Source organism: Strix aluco, chromosome 5 (assembly GCF_031877795.1).
Source record: "Strix aluco isolate bStrAlu1 chromosome 5, bStrAlu1.hap1, whole genome shotgun sequence".
In the NCBI taxonomy this organism is placed as follows: Eukaryota; Metazoa; Chordata; class Aves; order Strigiformes; family Strigidae; genus Strix; species Strix aluco.
Genome location: NC_133935.1, coordinates 85100014 through 85116216, shown reverse-complemented (window position 1 = coordinate 85116216; position 16203 = coordinate 85100014). Strand labels below are relative to the sequence as shown.

Below are 16203 nucleotides of genomic sequence, written 5' to 3'. Positions count from 1 at the left end.
CACAATATTTTCTGCCTCCTTCACACACTGGATTTGAGTGTCCAGGCTTCCTCCTCGTTTGCCACTGCTGGTCTTGGAGTGGCTGGTACAGTCTGGCTTCTTCTTTGGCAAGTCATCGATTTCATGAGTTTGGATCTGAATGCCACAGTTCCCAGAGAAGTCTTCTCTACAGCAGGAAAAATACTTTACTACAGCTGGGAAGAGGCAGGTTTTCTGTGGCTTCATTTATATTTACTATGAGAACCCACACAGTACTTTTTGCAGAAGACACCACTTAGTATTTCAGTTACTATTTCATCTGATATCGGCTATTTCATCACTTGTTCCACCACAGGGTCAGTGAAATGTAGATCATTCTTGATAATTTTCCACCTCTCATATTCTTTCTCAGAAATCCTACAGTGGCCCAGGCAATCTGCACCATGATTGACCATCTTCACTAAAACATGTTTCAAAGCGTTATTGACACTTTCTATGGCTTTATCCTATTTTGAAGTGGAAAAAAAAATGCTGCTGATGTGATTTCACAAGGTACTCCTCTCCACCTTTTTGAGAAAAATCCCCATTCAGCTGAGAGGCAGAGCCCATCAGTAATTAGTAAGTAACATGAAGAGAAATGGGGATGAGGATTAGCAAAGGGAGAGGAGAAAAGGAGAACTCCCAAGTGTCAAATAGGGACATCTTGGATTAACCAAGCTGGGAAGCCTGTGAACAGGAACAGCCTTGGTGCATCTCAGTGTAGTAATAGAAACAGCGAGGAAGCCAGACTAAAATAAGTCTGAAGTACAAAGTTGTCATGACACGACTGAGAAATCAGGGGGATGAAGGAAGAAGAATTACGTGGTCGTGGTGGCAGATGCTCCACCAGACTTCCCACAGGTTAGCCAGAGAGAAAAAGACTGATTGCGTAATCTATCTGAAACCAACATATTTGCATAATTAACCTTAATTTCCCCACAGGATTCATTTTCCACACGTCATTTGAACTGCCATTCTCAGTTCCACAATGGCTCGGACGAAGCATGCTTTTTGATTTCAAAAGCTCTGACTCCTCTTTTTCTTGTGCCAGCATTTAATAGCTGAATAAGACAACCCAAAATCCAGGGTCACTTATTTAATACCAGAGAAGGGATTCAGAAATCTAAGCAGTGCAACAGTGAGATGGCTGATCTGGTTGATAGCTCTTCCAGTGCTAGGGATTTTTTTTTTAGATTTCACATTTTCCTGGTTCCGTCCCACTTATCGTATTCTCTGTTTGGTGAGTCACACAAAGACAGCAGGAATGATAGGCAGAACAAAAAAGATAGCTGTTAAAACAGAAAATCAACATGGTTAGCACCTGGTGTTATCTTAATTATTGCAGTTACTCCAACTGGGAGAAACAGGCCAGATCTGGGATGGGGTCTCATCTTGCCCCCATGCCCAAAGGCAAGAGTTCTTCCATGTTGCCTATTGTTTTGCTCCCTGGGGCAAACAGGAACCAGCCAGAGGGTACCTGGGCAACTAGAGACTGACCACAGCAAAATAACCAGGGACTGCTGATGCTGCGGTCTCTGTCATAATTTGCAGTACTCCTTTTTCCCTTTCTTTATCTCACTCCATTATTCCTCTTTATTATAACGTGCACTACAGTTGTCAGCAGACTCCAGCTGGAATCAAAAGCCCTTGTACAAAGTCTCGAGCATATGCACAGTAAGAGACAATTTCTATTTTAGCAGCTAATGGCTGAATGGGTGATGGGGAAGGGGGAGAAAAAAATATCTTCAGACTGATCTAAATGTATCAGTTTAGTTGTGAGAAAGTATTTTATTTCCCCATCTTTTTTTACTCCTTTGAAAATGTGACAGAAACACATCATTTAAATATTTACTTTTTTTTTTTTCCAATTGAAGTTATTCACTAAATTCCCAGAGAGTCTGAGAGAAAAAAAACTAAAAATTGCTTAATTTAAAAACTAGACTTTTGGTTGATTTATTTTTTTTTACATCCCTTATGAGTTCTTAAAAACTTCTTTATAAAAAGCTGAAGTGCTTAAACAGTCTCTACACTTTCTTTACTGACTTCTCACCCAATATATGGACAGAGATGTGTCTTGCAGTGTATTTATTAGCTCTTATAACAGAGATGGATCTCTTCTGTAGAACAGCAAATTGAAAGGCAAAATAACTGCTCTGGGGGATGGAGTGAAGTCTGAGTCCAATTAACAAAATGGCATACCTGTCACTGGCAGTATCACAGATGAGGAAGAGGTTGGATGAGTCGTATCTATGAAGAGAGAGGAATTCTTGAGTTTTGTATCTATTTGCTCTTCTGGCAAAGAGCATCAAAGCAGTGATGAGGATAGAGTCAGGAGAAGAGCCAGCCCATTCCAGCATCGAAGCAGTGACAAGGGTAGAGTCTGACAGCTCTCTCTCTGCACAAAAGACTTAATAATTGCCATGTTTGTTTCTTGGCCATCAATAGATGTTTCCAGCCTGGCTATCAACATATTTACTGATCTGATATCTGTTAATGAAGTGAACTGCATCTTCCAGGGAATGGGATCCAGCTGAGATCTTTATTTCCTATGAGACTGGGAAGGATGACTTTCAAGGTGCCAAGCTAGGATCTGGAAACATGGCTTTAAACAGGACCTCTTTTTTCCCTGGAAATGTAGCCCAAAACTCACCCAGTGCTAGAAATTAATCTAATTTCTCCCTTATCCTGAAGAGGAAGTTCTGAACTTGAGCCAATCTGAGAGATGGGCAGGTTTTTAACAAGAGGCCTTGTAGCAGTGATCTCCTGATAAATCTGAATGCTGGGGAAAGAACTGAGAAAGGGGAGCATATTCCTTATCTAGCCCCATTAAAGACATCACATCATAACAAAGAGGAATGCAACACTTTGAGGGAATAAATATTTGGTGTACTAATTACAAAAACCTGACTTTGCTCAGGTCTGAGTGTACTTTTGCAGGAAACTGGAATTGCTCTGTGGAATTAAAGGTCAAGATGGCCTCTTTCATCATCCAGTCTCATGTTTTTCATAATCCTAATCTTAAAATTTCAAATATTTGTGATTTCTGATTATTCAATAGGTTATATCATTTTCTAGGACTGGTATGTTGATGGGTTATTTCCATCATAGCAAGAAGTTCTTTCATCCTGATAGTACCAAGTGAAATTATCAATGGAAAAAAAATGGCTGTCGTGAAGGAGGAGGAAAGACAAAACAGTAAATTGTGGCTGCTATGACTGGAGCACTCTGAACCGGGCACCACAGGGAAGCAGACAGATCTATGAAGAAGGAGAGAAAGTCCTGGGTTAATGCTGAAATAGTGTGTCCAGTGAGTAAGGTGATTCATTCTTACACTCAGAGTAGCAACGAGAGGCAACAATGGCCAAGTGTCACCTGAAAGATTGCTCTGGAGGCAAAAGGGCTTGCCCAAACCATCCTGCTCCACACACGGCCTGGTATAGGTCACAAGGGCTGGCATTCATCTCACCTACTGTTACGTAGATGTGATCTCTGAGATTGTCATCTGGGCTCTGCTCTAGTCACTGGAGAGAAACAAGCCTTTATAGGGTGCAGTTCATCCATGCTATAATAGATGTGAAATAGGGCACCTAACACAGCAGCATCAACACCTATTTCCCTCTACTGGTTATAAAGGCAGTCCAGCTCAGATGTGGGTATCTATGCAGTAGATGTGTACAGTTCTGCAAGATTAATTTTCCCTTAAAGGCCCAAGTACTGGTGAAAACCAGATTTTTCCACTCTCTGTTGGTAGGAAAGGTCCTCTCATGTTAACCTCGCATTGGCACCCACCTCTAACATTCAGCTCTACCTCAGGGCAGGTTGGGAAGATAATGAAAGCCTGAGGACTGTAGAGATGGTGGACATCCGGGTCCTTCCACCACTAGCTCTGCCTGCCACCCACAGAGGGCACAAGACCCTCAATGATATCACAGATACTTGGGAAAGGGGCTTTGTTTTCTCTCTGCATATTGAACTCATGCGTTGTAGAGTTAGGAGAGATGCCATCAGAAAAGGCAAGTAATTTTCATGGGGTAGAGACCATGAAGGCCTTTTTTTTTGGCATTAACCCACCTAAGGGCATGAAAGCAGGAGGCAGAGGTTCTGTAGCCTCACTTGAGAGCCCTGTTGGTCCCCTGAGCAGTGGTGCATGTGCTTCTGAATCTGGGTCCATAAGGGCTGCAGTGCCATATTGGTGGGCTTTTTGCTGTCTCTGTGTTCAAAACAGCATACTGGGTGTTAAATTAAGAACTGAGCCACGTCACTCAGGTTTAGCTATGGACCAGCTAAACTCTGGATCCTAAAACCCTAAACAATCATGAGGGATGCTTAGATATACCTTCTGGAGTACCTTACTGTGAAGTGGCAGTAGGTGACCTATAGCTGCCAGGAGGAAGGAAAAAGAGAAAGCCTTATTCTACTATTTTCTTCCCAGTATATGACAGAGTGGCTCTCTCTGCTCACAGATTCCTACAATTTGCAATTAGTATGAAAGGACACCCAAGACAAAGTCACCTCCTGAGATGTCATCTCCATCAGCCAGAGATAACATCTTTATCAGTGTTGGAGCCCTGAGGTCCCTGATCTCTCCATCTCAAACCCCAAGCAGGTTGTTCCCTAGGATTGATGTGCTGAGCTGGGGGGTCTGGACCCCACATGAATGTGCCAAAGCAACCATCTTACCTGGCTCAATAGTCTGTGGTGGCCACTTGTCACTGTCATTGGTGCATCGCATGTCAAGGGGCGTCCAGATGATTTTGCCATCCTCGTTCTTGCACGTGCGGGTGCCAGAGGTGGGGGGTCGCTTATTGTAACCACTTTGACATTTGAAATGTAATACTTGTCCCACGTAATACTGTCTGTTCAGACTTAAAGAGGCATGTGGAATTGTCTTGGGTGGACCACAAAAATCTGTGGGATCACAAGGCAGCACATGGTTAAAGCAGATAGATTTTACCTACTACTTTTGTTCTTGAGACAACATGATTTTTATTCTTACAAAATATAGACAAGCAGGATATACCAAGCCTTTCTAATTCTTTGTCGGGATATAAAACACTAACTCACTTGTTCAGCCAAGATATGAGAGCAATTGTTTCTTTCTCCCTGACTGTCAAAACAATTAAAAATTACTCATCATTCTTACACTGCTTCCATGGAAATCAGTGGGAGAAGCGTTACAGTAATGAATGGGCTCTTACTTACCTTTCTGGTGAAATTCTGAAAAGTTTTCTCTTTTCTGAGGTGCAGGGCTCTGTGTTTTTGTTTCTGGCTTCCGTGTAAAATCTAACTCTGTCATGGGAGCCGTTGACAACAAAATTTTCTCATCTATGGGAGAAGTTATATGCACTGAATTACAGCAGGACGAATAGCAGAGCAAAGCCAGAGCACCCAAACTTTTAGAGGCAGGATAGAATTGTTGCAAGTTCTAAATTGCAAAGTGCAAAAGATCATTTGTTAGAGCAACTCCCAAATGTGTCTTATACTGACTAACTCATTGGAAAACACCTCAAATGTAGAAAAAGGACAATAATCACTTACCAATGCATTCAAATTTCTTGTAGACCCAAGAAGCACCCTCCTTTTCACTATGACACTGAATTCCCAAGTACTGACCACTTCTTCTCTTGTATCCACTGTCACATTCATAATAGAGTCTGGTCCGCAGTGGATACATGTCAGCAGTAACATCAGCAAATTTGGTCCTTGGAAGAGTTGGGCATTTTTCTGCAAACAGAAAGCCTGAGAATCAGGACAGCCTGTGCATCTACCTTTTTCACCAAGGACTTCTCACATCTTTCTGTCTTATCAATACCAGATCATGCCCAGAGCTCAGTGAAGTAAGCCTAATTTTACTCCCTGCCACAGGGCTAAAATCACAGCTGAGGGATTAAACTGGATGTCATGAAGGGAACATGAGGGTAGCAAAGCCAAGGAGAGTCTCTGAGAGTCTGGTGAAACTATTAGTTATTTTAAGCAAACATTTTTTGTTTTAATTTTAGAACAATCCTGCCATCCAAAGCTATCTTCACACTGGAGTTATTTGTTGCCATTGGTTTTATAAGGATAGAGTTGTTCGGGATGCAGAAAAATCCCTTGGGAGTATCTCCACCAGGTGACATGACGCCTGAATTTGTCTACACATTTTTAGTTAGGAGGGGCTGATTCAACTCCCTTGTGTTTCTTCTAGAGGAGAAAGGATGCTGGAGCAAGGATGTTCTGCAGCAGCTGGGAGTGGTTGCAGGAGGAGACACCAGGCCTATCTGCCTGCTCCTGCCCCTCCTGCCTGAAGCAGGCTGTTGAGCCCTTTCTTTCTGCACCCAGAAGATGAGCAACATGAAACCCTACCAACATTTTCATACTGAAGATATAAACAGTCATACTGTAGAGTTGCTGCCTGCACCAGAGTGAATCTATGGAGTGAGGCATAATAAGCAAAACTAAGCCGTTAGAAGTTGCAATCATCTATAAGCAAACATTGGAAAGGGGCGTAGACTCTCAGTTCTGTCTGAGCACGCCAAAGAGCAGCTTACTGTGAAATAAGTTTGCAAACCTAAATATAACTTGTCCCAAAACAAGGACGTGAAGTGCTGTGTCATCAGCAAATCACATCTAAATATACTTCTCAATCAGTTGGAATGAATTAAGTTAGATCATTTCAGTGCACTTGAAAAGCCCGCTGAAGCTGAGCTGGAGACCCAGAAGTTGATAAAGGGACTACTTAATGATTATTTAAGGCCTAAAGGCTGAGAAATTCAAAGATAAAACAGGCTGGTTGCATCAGGGCTGGCATTTGGGATCTTTGGGTGCATGATCTGTGGCCCTTTACGCTAATGCATAATAGTAACAGCTATTAGGAGTAAAATTTCTTAGTCATCATGTCTTCACATTTTTTTGCAGCCGTAATTAATGCGGCCTTAGCAACCAGCAAGAATAACTGCAAAAGGGCCTTGAATCCCTGATAGTTGTTCATCATTTGGCATCTGCCCTTGACTCCCAAAGTGCCTTCTCCTTGAAACAAAGCCATGCCTTGCCAACAGCAACCCAATCAGTGACTCTCAGACCCAGTCCTGCCAAGCCCTTTTCTTTCAGAGCCACCCATCATTTTCTCGCTTTGATAGTTTCTGCCCTTTTTACTTTTCATCATCTTGCTGCTTAGTAAAAGTCACAAAGTTTGAGGAAGGCACAATGAAAAGTACTGTGAGCAGCTTAACAGCTAAGCAGTGTAAGGGATATTTTAATCCCCTTGTATCTTTGTGTTATCAAAGGATTTGCCTGTAAACTACATCAGACTGTGGCTTCGAGAGAAGACACTGTACCCGAAATAGTTAACCACATGGTTTACCACAGACTGTCAGGGTGATTAAAATTAAAGAGTTATCAGATTAGTAGCAAGTTGAGATCATGTACTCTCACTTTCCCTGAAAGCTAAAAGCATGTTTCCCTCAAGACTTCAAAAGCCTCTTTGAAGCAGACTGCAGATCTGAATCTCAGCACGAGGCACTCAAACCTACAATTTTTTAGTCTCTTCTTAAGAAAACCCACAGCATTTACCCTACTCATCATAAAGGGCAACTGTTGTTTTAATTGATGATCAAACGAAGTTAAGGTTCTTCTGAATTTGCATGCGCCAGACAAGGATTGTGCAGCAATGCTGCACACAGGTGGCAGGGAGCAATACCCATGAGGCTGGTGCTCTTGGATCAACACTTCCACGTTGCAGCTGGATCTCATGCAACACTCCTAGGATCCAACCTTTTAATTTCATCCACATCACCCCAATTCTTGTCTTCTCACATCTAAACCCCTGCAGTATCTACTTCTTTGGCCTTTACAACCACATTCCTGTCTCTGATCCAGAAAGCACTCGGAAAGATGAATTTCCTAGGTCTCATTGTGACCTTCTGTTTGCTTCCTTCTGTTAACATCTAACTGCTTCATGGTCACATCAAATATTTTTCTCCTATTTTCAAGAACTTTCTCCTTATCAACCATCAGATCCTTTCAAAACATTGGCTTCTTTTCCTATGTTAGGTCTCCTCACCAACGTGTTTGATATCAAAGTCGTCAGGTTTTGGGTTTATTGTTGTACCAGTCCTCACACTGGGAGGAGCCTTGCATGAATATGGACATTTCAAGTTGCCATTATTCCTCTTTACTGTCTTTAAGTATCTTATATATCTTCAGGTGTGCTTTGCTTTAAGTAGTCTTTTACCCACCTTTCAAGAACAGGTAGGCACCCAACATGCTGATCAGTATTACTTCTGTACTTGCTTGCCTGACATTCAGATCCTAAATGTTTTGTGTTTGTGCCACACTTATACAAATGAGTCCTAGCTATCAGCCAGGGCTCCAGACATTGTGGCACTAGATATGATAATAACTCGTGATAATGACTACACACTCAGTAAAGTCTACCTGTAGTTTGGCCCAGAAGAGCTCCCAGTGCTTTGACATTTAGCAGCATCACAATTTCAAGCTAACTGCTGTATTCAAACTCCCATCAGGGAAGAATAAGTATCCCCCAAAGCTGCAGAGGCCATAGGTAGTGGCACAGAGGTGTGAGAGGGTGTTTCGTGGCACTGGACCTCTCAGGATAGTGTGGGAAGAGTGTGCGGAGAGGAAGCAGACCTGGTGAGGTTTGGATCATATTGTCTACACAGAATGACCTCTGGAGTGAATCATCCCTAGAACTTCATTCCATCTTTGTGCCTGAGGAAACTGCATGGTTTGCCCCTAAAAAAAATCAACATCTCTGCCGTGTGGGTGATAAAAGAACCAAGGCATGGGAAGAAGCCAGGAAACCAGGGAATGGCAGTTTGAGAAATAGATTTACTCCTTAACTAGATTTCTGACTTATTACATTTTTAGGGGAGATTAAATTTGCTTTTTTTTTTTTCTGTTTTGCACCTGGTTGGGAATTAGTCTGTAAATTTGTTTGAGTTGGTGTGATATGAAAATATAAAACTTATAAAAGGCCAGCACACCTACGCATAACTTGCCTCATAACCTCTGGTGGCCCAGTTTTGCACAGCCCGGCTTCCCTCTGGATTCTGCATCCCTCCACAGTTGCTCCAGGACTACACTGCTGCTAGTATTGGTTTAAAACACTGCTCTCGCATCACCTTTAAATCTCTTGAGGTTCTGTTTGCATCCTCGTTTTCCTTCCCCACATCCTCCAATTCTCCATCCCCATGACAAGGTGCTGTGTGTCCCTATTTCCTTCGCTTTCAATCCTGTTGTCCTCTGTCCTCCCCTTCCTCTATTCACAAGCTTCATCAGCCCCCACCTACACACCATCTCTCATCTGCTACACACCAGAAGTGCCCTGTGACTCCATTTCTTTGTGCTTAGAGGTACTAACACGATGTATTGAAATGGGCCAAAGAGAGAGGTTGGTGTAATTGCATTCACAGGATTTACCGCTGCTATTGGTTGCAGAGTTGCTAGAATACATAGCTCTCCTAAGCCAGTTAGGCATTTTTGGTGCCTACAGCATTTCTGGAAATTTTGGATCTGGTTTCAAATGTTATCATATAGTGGATGGAGACATGCCCTTGGAATTAGAAGACGACTAGTGAATTCAGATGATAGAAATCTGTGAAACATAAAAATTAAAAACTAGTTCTGGTGTGCTCCCAAAATTAAGCTTGATAAGTTTTCCGAGACCTGCAAGCCACTCCTTGTCATCTGAGCTACAAGATAGGTGGGATGACTGCTATTCCTGCTTAAGCAACAGTGCCTGATGCCATCTGAGGTGTCTTAGGGCATCTGGGACCTCCACATAAGCTGTCAGATATCACATAGGAGTTACCGGAGGTTGGTGCCAGGCAGAATACCCTGCCATGCCCTGTCTTTTGCGAGTTCATTGCCATGTGCTAAATAAAGCTTAACTGTCTTTGGCTGCCCTCAGCATCTAGCATCCTTATATAGGCTCAGGGGAAAGAAACCCACTAGCTAAATCACTATCAGTTCTTTCAGTGCCTGGGTTTCTTCCCTGAGGTTTCCTGTTCAAATATGTTACTGATGCAACACAAAACTGCTCATAGTAGATGTGCTGGCAGTATTAGGATTTATGAAGCTCCCCTGCCTGTTTCTCTTCCATGTCTGATTTGGCAGAGCAGTGTTAGGCAAGGCATCAGAACAACACCTTTTGTCCAGAAGTGAATGGAGGAAATTTCTAACAGGTATTTTTAGTATTAGGTAAACACAGACAGTGAGTCATGTCTTGATAACCTGAACTCAGAATTTCCTCTGTCATGTGGCTGTGTGTCACCAGCACTGACATTAGTCTGATGTCAAGTTAAAAAGGCAAGGTGCAAAAATAGGACATTTTTCCCCTAAATACAAAGGCAGTAAGATGGAATCAGTAGGAAGCCGAGTGTTCTGAAGAGCTGGGTAGAAGCGGTGGAAGAAACCAGGCACTTCACACACCTGCCCGGTTCAGAGATGAAGAGAGCCTCTCCCCAGAGATACTGAGAAATCAAACCGTGCCAGAATGAAGACATTTCCCCAGATGTGCCTGAAAAGCTAATTCAGCCCTGGGTGTTCATATGCTGTCTGAAACTATGTGCTCTCTAAATAGAGCACGTCTCTTGAAGATGAAACTGATACGGGTGAATAGAAGGAATTGATACTGGCCAGCGGACTGAAATGGTAATGAACTTTTTCTAACTTCAAAACTTATTCCCAAGGGTCCGTTAACAAGCTAGCTACAGCTCTGCCTGCTTCTTTCCCCTCTGATAAATGTCATTTATTGTCTATGTGCATTTGTAAGTTGGCAATAGATCCCAGCTGTGGGGCTTGGGCGCAGACCTGAAGTTTATGGTAATCTGCCTGTGAGATTTTGACTAGCTATTCTGTAGATTACACAGACATTATCTTACAAAGTCATCTGAGTAGTAAGAAGTCTGCAATGTAAGTGACAGAATACAACGCAGATGAAATCACCGGGCGCAAGATTTAATGCAAACAGCGGTGGAGGAGAGATCAGCCTTATGGGGCAGGAAATGGGTTTTAATATTACTAGCAGTGGAGAAGAGGGATGTCCTACTCTAAGGACTAGGCAGTTCAATGCCTGCTGAGTTTGCTGTACTAGAAGATGTCTCTGTTGGAAAGACAGTGTAAAACAAACTGAAATATGAACCAGCAGGAGCTGTCCATTAACTCTTTGTAGAACCATAGAAAATTAGGTTTGGGAGAGATGCACTTCTTTTATCTCTTGGCTTAATCATGCTAACTAGCTTTTTGACATTGACCTAGGCAGTGGATTCTAATGCAAAAAAATTTCCATATACAGCAAGGTTAGAGTTGGTTTGACAGCGGGCTAAGCTTTCTCATGCTAAGCATAATTTAGCTTCAGGAACCTGTGTTCTTAGCTCCTTCTGTAAGAATTGCAGCTGGGCAGACCTCTCCAGACAACAGCAGACACCTGACTTAAGTTCTCCAGTGTGCTTAAAGGTGTTTCTCTCTTTTTATCGGCTACAGTGGTGGATGAATGCTCTTACATGTTCACATCAATAATTGGTGTGGTTTAGCTAATGCATTAATATAATTTTAAATGTCACTTTGCTGTGAGTTCCCAGCAAAGCAGCCTGCAGATGCTGTTGTGTCTTCTGCTGACCCAGATGTTTCTTGACTGAATATCTGTCTCCCCTCTTCCTAAACACAATTATCCCCCTTCACCACCAACTCACTCCTGTTTTAAGGCATAGACTAAGTGCCACCCAGCTGACAAAAAGCAGACATTTCAATTCCCTGCGTAGTCACTAGAAATACACTTACAGGACATGACTCATTGCACCCTTATCTGCAATCTGGTAGATGAACGGTGCTCTGAAAGAGCTACTTTCTCTCCCCTGGCTATGAAGGGGGTCCACATGTCCAGCTCGATGGAGAAGATGGTGCAGATGGCTGAAGATGAATCTCATGCCTGCCCTGGCAGGGAGGCCGGGCTGGGGACTGCAAATGTGGAATTGGAAGAGGGAGCATGTTTCCTAAGGCAGGGAGAGGGAGGAAAACTAGCCCAAGCACAGCGCACTGCATAGAAAATGTGCGAAGTGAAGAATGGGGAACATTTGTTTTTCTTATTCTTTTGTTTCTGGGTGTTTATAGCCTTCTTGGTTCTGTGGTAAAGCCACAGAGCTCAAACTCTTTAAAGGCAACCACTGCATATGGTATGGTAGCAGAACACAGAGTCTGGTTTTGAGAATATCATATGTGAAAGCTTTGTTTTGGTGTGTGACATTTGGGTTTTGAATAGGTTTGGCTACATTTTTGCTTAAATCTGTGACTTCAGTAACACCCGCCTCTTCGGTATTTTCATCTAAAGGGAAAAACACATTACTGAGAAAGAAAATTGGCTTTTAAACAGCATTGGAAATTCAGATCCTTTTCTTTGGCTGTAACTTTCTGAGCCTTGCCTTTTGTTGGGTTGGAAGGGCAGTAGAGAATATCCTCTCTGCAAATAATTGAACTGGCTGACAAACATGTGTCCCAGTCTTGGATAACAGTGAAAAAAGGTCTCATGGGAGTCTTCTGATTTCAAATGTGGTTTTTGGACTCATCTTGTTTGACTTGTGGCCTTAGCATGGTCATTGAGTTTTTCGCTGGAGTTCTCAAGAGTGGGATGGAAATTTCTTGTTAGTGTTGATGATTTTTCTGACCTTGTAATGCGTGAAATATTTTTCCAAATAAAGAGGGCTGTATATTCTTTATCAGGGGGCTCACAATTTACAAATGGAGAACATAAAGAAAAAGCAGCAGGTGACAGAGTGCTGCTACCCTGGTAGGGCTGAGGACCAGGGAGTCAAGTGAAGAAAGTGATGGAAGGACTTTGGAAATGTGAGTTTCAGAGAAGCATTAGAGGAGATGGAGCAAAGACTCGGTAAGCCAGGTTATTCCAAGATTCAGAACCAGGGACAGGAGATGGAAACCATAGGTAGAAAACATCCAAAAGCTGGGCTTTGAAGATACAATTAATGCAATGGGGAAAACAGGAGACACAAAGCTGAACATCGAGGACAAAAGCAGGACACCAAAACTGCAACACTTTGGAGGCAATAATGATCCAAGTCGAAGGTAGTGGCTTTCTAGCAGTAGCTAAAGAGTGGATTTTTTGCTGTGATAAAAGGGAAGGACATAACATCTCATCTCTGATGAGGTGCAGAGAATGTTTCTCCATCTGAAGATAGAAGCAGATATTGCAGGATCACAATTTTTTAACAATTGTTTTTAACTTTTTTTTTTTTTTGGTAGCTGTATATTGGGCACTTTGCTGCTGAGGACCACTGTAGCTGGAAGGTTTATAAAGGTATTTGCTCTCTGGTTGACCTTACAAGAAACACTTGTAAGTGTTTGACAACTTTAATTTATTCTGCATTGCATTTCAAATCCATGGGAGCGAGCACTAATATGCAAGTATAATGGCAAAGAAATTCCTCTCATTTAAATGACTGAGATCTGGTACCCATCTTGTGTGAATGAAATTCAGTTGAATGAAATTCTTTCTTTTGTGAGATTTAATCCTTTCCAGGTTTAACTTGCAAATCTATTCAGTGTATTCCTGTAAGCTGAATAGCAAGATGGAAAGGTCATAGGAGCACAGACCAGCTTTTATCTTGTAGTTGACCCTTGCCTAGCGTACTTCAAGCCTCATCCATGCCTGCAGCTTCCAGGCACTGTTGCTGTGCAGAGTAAATGAGATAAATGTGATGCTCTTCACGAGAAAAACAGCATTTCTCTTATCTTCTTTAGCACTAAGGTGTGGTTTAATTTTTTTCTAAATGAATGATTATCCCATGCCTTAGTTTCCCCAAATATATATCAGAGGACTTTGCCCTCTCAAAGTACTTTGAGATCTATCCATGAAACTGTTCTGTGAAACAAAGGCTTTTTGTTTTCTTTTTTCCCTAACTAGATTTATCCCTAAGAGTGCATTTTGCCAGAGACCCTCTTGCAAACAACATATACAGCAGGATCTATTTACAGAACTGAACTTACAGGGCTGGGATGAGCTGAAAAGACTAAGGCAAAATAATATGAATAGCGCTGTATGTACTGAGACATAGTTGATTTTTGACCTAGCCTCTTTCCCTTTTCTTTACTTATGTCTGCTCCCAGGTCTCCTTGTTGATCCCACTAAAGAGTTAAAAACAATAGGTTTTACTAACACAATACTTCAGGCATCTCTACAATAAAAACCTCTAAATTGGTAAAAGGGGGTGTTTCTACCTTTAGCATGTTATTTGCAAGGAGAAATTAAAAAGATATATATAAATATTATGCTTAAACATTGGGAGAGACATTGAAAATAAATAAAAGAAGCTGAGAAAAGAAGAGCTTAGTGATACAGTGAAGAATGCAATGCTATGCATTTATTCATTCATCAGAGAATTAAATCACATCAAATAGCATAAAATGCAACTGCTCTAACACCCCTCAATTTTTTCCAAAAAACAGAAAGATTTCTGATAAACGAGTCTTGCTAGCAAGAAATCTTACAATGTGTCCCAGGCACAGTAATACAGAAAACGTGATATAGGGACCTGACTCATCCCAGAACTGATCCTATTTACATATCTCTGGCTGAACGCCTTGCAGTGATGCTCTTGCACGCAGCACTTAAACGCTTGCCGTGGGCACTGGCAATTCATTTGGCAATGAAAATGCCCCGTGAAGGAAAAAGGTACAGTTTTTACTGGCAAAATACTTTAACGAGAGTAAAATCACCTGGAGGTTAAATATTTGTGAAGGTACTTCCTGCATTAATGAGTTTGGGTATAAGCAACATGGTCTTCCCTTGAGATGCCCTGCCCCTAGTAAAATTCGCAGCCCTGCTAGAGGTGATCCATCAGCACTTACAGTACCAGCATATCTGAGAACTTGCCTTAGGCTGTATCTGTTCATACCTCTCAACCTGGACATCAGCAGCAGCCACAGAAGGAAATATCACATTTATGGAGCACTGAGAATGTAAGATTTTTTTTTTTTTCCCTCTGAACAAAGCAGTTTAAATTCAAATACGCTAATATATCACCAGACCATTTTTCAATGCACACACTTGTCGGCATAAATAAGCCAAATATAAGCAGTATCACAATTTATAAATGTGTAAAATTATGCTGAATGAATTAGCTGCCTCCGTTCACAGTTTATAGGCACTACTGGTTTGGAGGCATGGCTGAAAGAATACTTGGTATCTATAGTACCCATAGCAGACTTGGATGGCACCTTTTGACTAATAGCATTGACATCAATTTTATCTACAGAGGTACTGACATTTCAGAGTCTATTTTTATATTTCCTAAAGTTAAATGCAAAATGGAAAAAACAAATTCAAAGAACTACCTAAGGTACCTCAGGCTGCTTTGATCTGCCCACTTTTCCAATGAGGGGTTGGAGGATACATACATTACTCAGACAAAAAATATCCTGTAGTACTCTGGATTGTCTGCAGTTGATGGTTTGTGGGCACAAAACCCATTTCTCTCATTTCCTTAGAATCACAAATTCCTTAAGCTCTTAACATCTTTCCTTACGTGAAAGGAGTCAGGATGTTGTGAACATACTCCAGCAGCCACCACAAAAAAGCAAATTGTATTTTCCCTCCCCAAAAGGCAGAAATAGTCTTTTACCTGGCTTGCTCCCCTTGATCGATCCAAACAAGAGCCACATCAAAAGGCACTTGAGCTCCATGGGACTTGTTCACATCTTTTCTCCGCAACACTGAGGATGATGAAGTTTCTCAGAAGCGATGGGTTGGTGCCGACCAAGCCAAGGGGCCGTCTACTGCCTGGTTAAGCCGATGAGGAGTGTCACCCTGCCCGTGTGGCAAGGACTTTGCTCTTTGGTCAGCAAATCGTTGTTTCGCTGGCTGATGCCGCAGAGAGAATAAAGGCTGCTCTCTGTTCAGGTATTAGTAGCTGTTATCCAGGAAATCAAACTTAATGCTCAGTGTGGCGGAGCATGCTATCGTGTGTAGGAAGTGGTTTGACACATCAGAGCTACTGACTCCAGAGCTGTTCCACTACAGCTGAGGTCAGTAGAAGGGGGCAAGATTTTTAACATGTTTGTGCAGCCACTCAATCCCAAATCTGTGGCTGGACAGGCATTTGAGAGGGACCATCGCTGTAGAATAGTTGTCTGGTGTATGACAGTGGACCTCAGACACCATCTGTGGGCTCTACC

At 42.1% G+C, this 16203-nt stretch overlaps 1 protein-coding gene across 1 annotated transcript; it reads right to left on the bottom strand.

Annotated features, from left to right (window-relative positions):
* Nucleotides 1-1118: 1118 nt before the first annotated feature.
* Nucleotides 1119-15872, bottom strand: LOC141924828 (interleukin-2 receptor subunit alpha-like). The gene is made up of 6 exons (XM_074828069.1): nucleotides 15651-15872; nucleotides 5557-5742; nucleotides 5221-5343; nucleotides 4699-4926; nucleotides 2218-2265; nucleotides 1119-1307 (listed from the first exon to the last, which is right to left on the bottom strand). Exons 1-6 carry the CDS (start codon nucleotides 15709-15711, stop codon nucleotides 1264-1266), a joined length of 690 nt encoding a protein of 229 aa, XP_074684170.1. The 5' UTR covers nucleotides 15712-15872; the 3' UTR covers nucleotides 1119-1263.
* Between the last annotated feature and the right edge of the window lie 331 nt (nucleotides 15873-16203).

Bases quoted from the DNA above. Each gene is read 5' to 3' on its own strand.
- LOC141924828 (XM_074828069.1), bottom strand. From the start codon at position 15,711: ATGGAGCTCAAGTGCCTTTTGATGTGGCTCTTGTTTGGATCGATCAAG. The intron at 2,266-4,698 runs GTAAGATGGTTG...CTCTCTTCATAG, and splicing joins ACCACAGACTATTGAGCCAG to ATACGACTCATCCAACCTCT. The intron at 1,308-2,217 runs GTATGCCATTTT...CTGTTTTAACAG, and splicing joins TGTGATACTGCCAGTGACAG to CTATCTTTTTTGTTCTGCCT.